The sequence below is a fragment of the Lethenteron reissneri genome, unplaced genomic scaffold (assembly GCF_015708825.2).
Source record: "Lethenteron reissneri isolate LAM-NWPU_2019-01 unplaced genomic scaffold, ASM1570882v1 scaffold_281, whole genome shotgun sequence".
In the NCBI taxonomy this organism is placed as follows: Eukaryota; Metazoa; Chordata; class Hyperoartia; order Petromyzontiformes; family Petromyzontidae; genus Lethenteron; species Lethenteron reissneri.
In genome coordinates, this window is record NW_026891803.1 from 1 (window position 1) to 9,486 (window position 9,486).

Genomic DNA, 9,486 nt, shown 5'->3' on the forward strand with positions numbered 1-9,486 from the left:
GTGCTGCGAGTAGCCGCCCGAGTGCGAGAAGCGCCGGCCGCAGCGCCCGCAGCGGTACGGCTTCTCGCCCGAGTGCAGCCGCGAGTGCTCGATCAGGTGCTGCTTGTGCCTGAACGCCTTGCTGCACACCTCGCAGCGGTGGGGACGCCTGCCTGCGACGGACAGGGAACGGCGGGGCGGGGTTATCGCCCTCGCACGGCATGCAGGAGGTCGTGGGTTCGAACCGGGCGCTGATAGCCCGCTGTATATTTGCATACTCTTAGTTTTTTCGGTAAAGTCACGTAGGTAAAAAATGAAATTAATAAAAATAAAATAAAAATCACGGCGTTTTGGAGGCAACACAAGTCTCCGTCATCAGGTGGGGACCGTCACAGCCAAATTTGCTGTATACAGCCTCCAAAACGTCGTGATTTTTTTATTTTATTTTTATTAATTTTAATTTCATTTTTTACCTACGTGACTTTACCAAAAAAACTAGGAGTATGAATCCTTGCAGTCACGAAAGCTTCAAATCTAGAAGTATATTTGCAGTTTGCGTGTTCTCTCTCCCCATGGTGGCGTGGGTTTTCCTCCAGGTGTGTTGGGTTCCCCCCCCCCCCCCACACACATTTATAACAGGCATTTAGATTATTTGGCTGCTGTGAATTTCCACACGAAAAGCCACTTAATTGGGCTACAATTCGTGATCGCAAGGTCGCTTCTGAAAAAGAGCTGCATAGCACAGTGGGCCTTACCTGGTAGAAATAAGAGTTAGTCGGGTTTTTTAGTAAAATAAAACATCAGCGAGGCTGGGGAGGCTGCGAGATTCACTTCACGTGGCTGACGGCATGAAACGGGGGCGGTAAACACAGCGGTGCCCACTGGGGATACTCTTCACCGCCGACATGATAAGCCTCAACATGAAATCGGTTTTACAAATAAACACCAGCTGTGCTGCTAATTGCACTCCGGTTTTGGTGGGTGAGCAGCGCGTTGACACGGCGAGGCAGCGACACCCAGAAACCAAAAATACCCACGCGGACGCACGCACACACGCACGCGCACGCACACACGCACACGCACACACGCACACGCACACACGCACACTCGCACACACGCACACACGCACACACACACGCACACGCACACACACCACACACACACGCACACACACGCACACACGCACACACCACACCGCGCACACGCGCACGCGCACACACGCACACACACACGCACGCACGCACACACGCACACACGCACACGCACACACACACGCACACACGCACACACCACGCACGCACACACGCACACTGGCACACACGCACACACGCACGCACACACGCACACACGCACACACACCACGCACACACACACGCACACACGCACACACGCACGACACACGCACGCACACACGCACACGCACACACGCACACACGCACACACGCACGCACGCACGCACACACGCACACTCACACACACGCACACACGCACACACACGCACACACGCACGCACGCACGCACACACGCACGCACACACGCACACGCGCACACGCACACACGCACACGCGACACACGCACACGCGCACACGCGCACACGCACACACGCACACACGCACACACCACGCACACACGCACACACGCACACACACCGCACACACACGCACACACACGCGCACGCACGCATGCACGCCCAACCGCGCACACAATCGTGTTAGTGGGCGACGCCGGTTCATTACACGGCGTGTCAGTCATGCCGTTCATTCTTCCATTTCGTTAAAAACTTAAGCGAGTGCCGACGGTCGCGCGTCATCCGATTATTACAATTCATCACCTGCCTCCGCCTCCGGAGAAGACGCGTGAGAGCGGCGCACGATGGATGAAACCCGCCGCCCGTGAGCGCAAGCGCGCGGGGACGCGACGCCGCGTACCTGCGTGCTCGTACTTGTGCCGCGGCAACAACGGGCCGCTCTCCTGGAAGGTTTCGTCGGACAGGTCGCGGGCGAACGAGCTCCCGGGCACGCGCTCCCCCCCTCTGCCGCTTGCGCGCGGGAGCTCCCGAGTCTGTCACCACGACCGAGCCCACGGGGACTCCCTCTCCCCGCTCAGGAGACTCTCCCTGTGGAGCGCGATCGCCGGTGAGCCGCCGAGGTTAACCGACGGAATTTCGTCTCCTTTGCGTATTTGCCTCTCAGCTACCCACTCGGCCATCCACCCACTCAGCCACCCACTCAGCTACCCACCCACTCAGCCACCCACTCAGCTACCCACTCAGCTATCCACCCACTCAGCCACCCACCTACTCAACTACCCACTCAGCTATCCACCCACTCAGCTACTCACTCACCCAGCTACTCACTCACCCAGCTACACCCACTCAGCTACTCACCCACTCAGCTACTCACTTACTCAGCTACTCACTTACTCAGCTACTCACTCACTCAGCTACTCACTCACTCAGCTACTCACTCACCCAGCTACTCACTTACTCAGCTACTCACTCACTCAGCTACTCACTCACTCAGCTACTCACTCAGCTACTCACTTACTCAGCTACTCACTTACTCAGCTACTCACTCACTCAGCTACTCACCCACTCAGCTACTCACTCACCCAGCTACTCACTCACCCAGCTACTCACTCACTCAGCTACTCACTCACTCAGCTACTCACTCACCCAGCTACTCACTCACTCAGCTACTCACTCACCCAGCTACTCACTCACCCAGCTACCCACTCACTCAGCTACTCACTCACCCAGCTACTCACTTACTCAGCTATCCACTCACTCAGCTACCCACCCACTCAGCTACTCACTCACTCAGCTACTCACTCACCCAGCTACTCACTCACTCAGCTACTCACTCACCCAGCTACAATCACTCAGCTACATCCTTGTGGATGTGCACAATGTCAGCAGCGTTGATTCAGAACAAGCAGATTCTGGGATCGATATTTGACATACAGTGTCTCATCAGCCGAGGCAGACTCACTTGCATCAAGATTTTATCTGGAGGGACCCGCTCTTTAATATGTGGATCCTAGTTCGACGCAACATCACGTAATACGAAGGATTTCAGCAATGAAACATTCACGCATCTATCTCTCCGCACAATGAATAAGGTTCAACACGTGAATTGTAAACACAAGGCGGCACCACCGGTGCGCGTGTGCTTCCGTGTTAGTCCAACAGCGCAACCTCCAAGCAGTTTATTCTTTGGTTCTTTCGGTAAAGTCACGTATAAAGATAAAATAATAATTTAAATTAAATACTAGCGTACGACGTTTCGATTGCAACACAAGCAATCGTCATCAGGTATAAACGAAATAGAAACACAAATCTAGTATACTTAGAAATGTAATGTAATACAACAGAGAGTCGGATAACATAACGGTCAACACCCTACCTGCTTGATTACATTCTTCCTGAGAATGCTAAATTTGAGAGAGAGATTAAACACAGAACCAGAAACATAGACAGACATATAAGCAGACAGATATCACAGAGATACTCCAAGCAGTTGCTCTTACCTGTGCAAAGTGGCGCATCTTATCGTGGAAGTCGGCGAGAGCAGCCGCGTGGGACAGCAAGGCTGCTTGGTCCAGGCCCGTGTAGGGACTCAGGCCGGGGTCACCCATGTGGAGGGCCGCAATCAAACCGGGCGGCAGAAAGGCCGCGAGCACGGGACCGTTGCCGTAGCTGGAAGTGACCGTGTTCATTGTCGGCTTGTTCTCGTGTAAACGGTCAACGCCGTTGTTGCTCGAGCCGTCGGTCACGTGAGAAGCACTCGAGTCCAGCTCGCCGTGCGATCTCTTCGCGTAAGTCAAGTCCAACGGCTCCTCTTGGCGCTCAACGCCACTCGAATCGTGGAACTCGACAAAGCCCGTCTCTCCGAGCCTCGCCGTGCTCAACTTTGGCACCGACAAGTCGAGCGGCCGGGCCTGGTCTCGACCGCGGCGAGGACCGTCCGCCACGCCGGCGGGCTGCCCGCTCTCCGCGTGACCTGCCGCCGAGTCGGATCGGGCACCCGTCGGCGAGCCCGCCAGGTGCCGCTCCGGACTTCCCTCCGTGCCGTGGCCGGCGTGCCCAGCCGATGCCGGGCCGAGCTCGCGGGAGGGAGAGCCGGACGCACGGTGCTCCGGCGCTCTGCCCGCCGCGTTGAATTTCTCCTCCAGCCACTTGGAGAAAACGTCTCTGGGGAGGTTCATGGCCAACGACATCTTCATCGACTCCTCGGGACTCGCCTCGACACTTCCGGCAAGGCAGTACGACTTCAGGGAAGCCGACTGGTCTCCGAGTCCGGTAGCGCCGCTCCCTTTCAACCCCTTTCCGGCCGACGACTTCGACTTCTTTCGTTGAGCCGGAGACGGAGGCTGCGGCGCTGCCGGTTGAGGCGACGCGTCGATCTCGTCGTTCACCTTGCAGAGGTAGCGCTCGTGTTGGCGCAGAGGTACTGCGCTCGGAAACGGTTCGTGGCGATAGCGGCACGCGTGGCGAGCCGCCCCTTCCACGTCGGAAGAACGCTCGTGCAGATCCGGCTCTTTGGTCTTGATCTTGCCGGCGGGACGACCCGTGGCCTCCGGTCCACTGATCCGCAGGAAGTCCTCGTTGTCATCGTGACCTGAGCTCTGGGTGGCTTTGGGAGACGTGGCGACGGCCCATTCCATCTTGCCGGCGTCAGCCGTCGAGGCAGCGGCAACTGGAGATGTCGCCTCCCGCGCCGCGCCGTCCGCCGTGACGGAGCCCACGCACTTGTTGGCTCTCTTGTGCGAGCTGTACGAGCCCGAGTGAGAGAAGCGCTTCTTGCAAATTGGGCACCCGTACGACTTCTCCCCTGGAAATTACAAACAAACACAGCCACGATGGAGGTTTCTGGGTTACATCGCGTCAGTGTGAACGACGCGTCGTCAAAAACCGACACGGCCGGTTCGTAAAGTTTGCGACGCGAAACACAACGTGCCGATTCATTACACGAGCTCAGCACGCCGGCGTGCTGGAGAGCAAACCCACGACATTTGCAATTCAAGTGCGGCGACGTTTTCGCCAGTAACTACAACCAGCGTCATCAGGTGGGCAGCCAGAATTGTGGACGATATCGGTCGCGAAAGTCGTCGTGTCAAAGCAAAACATTATAAACGCATCATCCAAAGTGCCGCGTGTGACGCGGTGAATGCGGCCTGCGCTGTAGACACACGCGCAGGAAGGAAATCACAGATTTGAAGCTTTCGTGACTGCAAGGATTCATATTCTTAGGTTTTTTCGGTAAAGTCACCGTGTAGGTCAAACATCAAAATTAATGAAAATAAAATAAAATAAAAATCACGACGTTTCGGAAGCAACACAAGTCTCCGTCATCAGGTGGGACCGTCACAGCCGGATTAGCTGCATCAAGTCGTGATTTTAATTTTATTTATTTTCATTAATTTTGATGTTTTACCTACGTGACTTTACCGAAAAAACCTAAGAATATGAAGGAAATCACGTCGGTGGGTGCGTTCTGCCAAACGTCGCAATTGTTCCACACTCACCGCTGTGGATGCGGAAGTGTTCCTTGAGGTGGTGTTTGCTCTTGAAGTCTCTCCCACACTCTGTGCACTTGTGGCTCGCGGCAGCGGGAGGCTGACCCTTCTGCGCAAAGATGGAACAGAGGTGCGAAGTGAGAATCAGAATAATAAAACAATTTTACCGGAGAGAATCAGATGAGCTATGAAGCTCTTCAGCATGGGCGTTGGGTAGGGGCGAGTAAGCGCGACTCCGCAAGCAGCTCAACGACGCGTCGCGACTTCTATTCCCCCGCACACATTCAGACAGACACATTCAAACAGACACATTCAGACAGACACATTCAGACAGACACATTCAGACAGACACATTCAGACAGACACATTCAGACGGACGCATTCAGACGGACGCATTCAGACAGACGCATTCAGACAGACGCATTCAGACAGACACATTCACAGACACATTCAGACAGACACATTCAGACAGACACATTCAGACGCGCATTCAGACAGACACATTCAGACAGACACATTCAGACAGACACATTCAGACAGACACATTCAGACAGACATTCAGACAGACGCATTCAGACAGACACATTCAGACAGACACATTCAGACAGACACATTCAGACAGACGCATTCAGACAGACACATTCAGACAGACACATTCAGACAGACACATTCAGACAGAAGCATTCAGACAGACACATTCAGACGGACGCATTCAGACAGATGCATTCAGACGGACGCATTCAGACGGACGCATTCAGACGGACACATTCAGACAGACGCATTCAGACATACGCATTCAGACAGACGCATTCAGACGGACGCATTCAGACGGACACATTCAGACAGACGCATTCAGACAGACGCATTCAGACAGACGCATTCAGACAGACACATTCAGACAGATGCATCAGACGGACGCATTCAGACAGACACATTCAGACAGACACATTCAGACAGACGCATTCAGACAGACACATTCAGACAGACACATTCAGACAGACACATTCAGACAGACGCATTCAGACAGACACATTCAGACAGACACATTCAGACAGACACATTCAGACAGAAGCATTCAGACAGACACATTCAGACGGACGCATTCAGACAGATGCATTCAGACGGACGCATTCAGACGGACGCATTCAGACGGACACATTCAGACAGACGCATTCAGACATACGCATTCAGACAGACGCATTCAGACGGACGCATTCAGACAGACGCATTCAGACAGACGCATTCAGACAGACGCATTCAGACAGACACATTCAGACAGATGCATTCAGACGGACGCATTCAGACGTGCGACGATGCCGGCAAACGGGGGGTCAGTCACCTGGCCCGCCCGGGGAGGTCGCGGTGATGTGTGGAGATCCGCGAGGGCCCCCTCGTGCCGGCGGCGAACGTGCTTCCGCAGCGAGCCCCGACGCTTGTAGCCGCGGCCGCAGTGAGGGCACGACAGCAGCGGCGGCGGCGGCAGCGGCGGCGCGGCAAACGAGCCGTGAGTCCTCGGGCCTAGCGGGGAGGCACGGAGCGAGGGGGCCGCTGGTGGTGCGTGAAGAGACGACGCAATCCCACCGATGTGACGGACCGCTGTCGAGTTTGGTGGTCCGTGTTGTTCACGTCGTCTGTCGTGAAAATTCGGTCACGGTTCCTACGATCGCTGTTTCATTGCTTTTATGGCCAAGCGTGGTGGTGTTTTCTTTTAGACGCTGTCGCCTCGACAGACCTGTTCTTCACCTGAGGACGGCTGCTTGTGTTGTGGCCGAAACGTCGTGAGAATTATTTTATTATGTTTTATTTTTTATTTTATTACTTCCCTTCTACGTGACTTTACCGAAAGAACCAAGAAGATTTTATGGCTTTGTTTTGGTGATTTTCGAAAAGTGTTTTTGGTTTGGCCGTGTTTTGTTTGTTGTAGAACGGAGTTAGACTGATGGCCTTAATCTAAGTTGCACGCCTCCCTCTCATTCCGCTTCTCACTCTGCGAATGCGTCGCTTAACGGAGATGCCACCGCCTGCGTTGGCAATACGCAATTGCCGGGTGTCTTGCGATGCCGCTGCCACAAGCGTGGCACGCCCGGCTCTGGTTGGCCCACCCCGAACCGCTGAACGTAACGATCGCTTGGTGAAATTAGCCGCAATCCAGAATAACGTTTGGCCACGTGGCCCAGGGGTAGAGAAAGTCGCTCGCAATCGGGAGGCTGCGAGTTCAAATCGTCATTTGGGGATGGGAAGTTGATTCAGCCCGTCACCGCTTTGGTCTCTCACGCCATGGGAATGTGAAATTCCCACCAGTGGCAATGAATCGGTACCCAGTGAGACGATCACAGCTGCCTCAATGCTCGCTGGAGCAGAACATATACTCTGTGGATTTAGTTCTTGTTGTTAAGTCGACAAATGCTACAAACGTGTTTTTTTTTTTATTTAAAGCTTCCGTGACTGCAGGGATTCATCTTCTTGGTTCATTCGGTAAAGTCGTCACGTAGAATGGAAGTAATAAAATAATAAAATATAACATAATATAATAATTCTCACGACGTTTCCGCCACAACGCAAGCAGCCGTCCTCAGGTGAAAACCAGGTCTGTCGAGAAGACAGAAGACAGGTCTGTCAAGAAGACAGAAGATAGAGTCTGTCTTCTCGTCAGACCTGTTCTCCACCTGAGGACGGCTGCTTGCGTTGTGGCCGAAACGTCGTGAGAATTATTTTATTTTATTATGTTTTATTAATATTATTTTATTATTTCCCTTCTACGTGACTTTACCGAAAGAACTAAGGTGTTTTTTTTTCCCTTTCATTTTAAACACAACGCTAACAACTACGCTGTAAAGTCTGAGCACGTGCGCTCTTACCGCCACCGCCACCACCACCACCACCGCCACCACCACCCCATCACCACCGCCACCACCACCACGGCGAGTGGCCCCACTGCCCGGCACATCGCACTCCGCCAATGTCCCGTCCTGCGCACTGCCCAGCGCCTCGGCAGTCTTGTCCACGCCGGATTGACACCGGTCCCCTCTAAGTTCGTCTCGTCATCCTCCGCCGCCGCCGCCCCTCCACCTCGTCTTTCTCCTCCTCTTCGTCCACCTCCTCGATGATCTGCAGCCTCTCCTCGTCGTCCTCATCCGGGTCGCGGTCTCGCATCGCCGCGCTCGCGTAGCTCGCCACTGCGACCGAGCAGAGCGGCGCGTCAGCGCGTTTGCCGACGGTTTTACCTTCAAGGGTGTCACTCAAAGGAAACAACCAGGAGGACAACTGTGGTGAACATTGCTTCACGCTCGCTTCTAAAGATCCATTGCTTTGTTATTTCGATGTAAAGCTTTCGTGACTGCAGGGATTCATCTTCTTGGTTCTTTCGGTAAAGTCACGTAGAAGAGAAATAAAATTATATTATCATATTATTTTATTATTTATTATATGATATTATTATATTATATTATTATATAATATATTATTATATTATTATATTATTTTATTATTTATTTTATTATGTTTTATTTGTATTATTTTATTACTTCCCTTCTACGTGACTTTACCGAAAGAACCAAGAAGATACTTTATTATTATTAATATATTCTCCCCCCTCCCGCCCCCCCATTCCCAGTGTGTGGTCTAGCACATCTGACACGAACATCATTTTTGTTCACCTACGTGACTTTACCGAAAAAAAACTAAGAGTATGAATCCTTGCAGTCACGAAAGCTTCAAATCTAGAACATCATCACATCGACAGCGAGGATGACCGGGCGAGACTGACGCCACGTGCTTTGCCAAGGCCAGGTTTGTTTTTCTCCCACCGTCCCACTAATGGCTTAGGTCTGTGAATAAACTTTTACATTGCGCGCAGAGGTCACAAACGTGGTTTTGATTCCTTACCCGTACCTGGCCGCACCAGGGTCGCAATTGGGTACCCGTACCCGGCCGGGTACAGGTACCCGTTCCCTACCTGTACCCGTACCCTACCCGAAATGAGTGACAAAC

At 53.1% G+C, this 9,486-nt stretch overlaps 1 protein-coding gene across 1 annotated transcript; it reads right to left on the reverse strand.

The window, feature by feature from the left end:
• Positions 1-17: 17 nt before the first annotated feature.
• Positions 18-8,649, reverse strand: LOC133339788 (zinc finger E-box-binding homeobox 2-like; the record flags this gene model as incomplete). The annotated part of the gene is made up of 7 exons (XM_061547935.1): positions 8,593-8,649; positions 7,541-7,607; positions 6,836-7,014; positions 5,506-5,605; positions 3,508-4,811; positions 1,908-2,040; positions 18-152 (listed from the first exon to the last, which is right to left on the reverse strand). Coding segments are annotated over exons 1-7 (1,975 nt in total), but the record flags the coding sequence as incomplete, so codon positions are not given.
• Between the last annotated feature and the right edge of the window lie 837 nt (positions 8,650-9,486).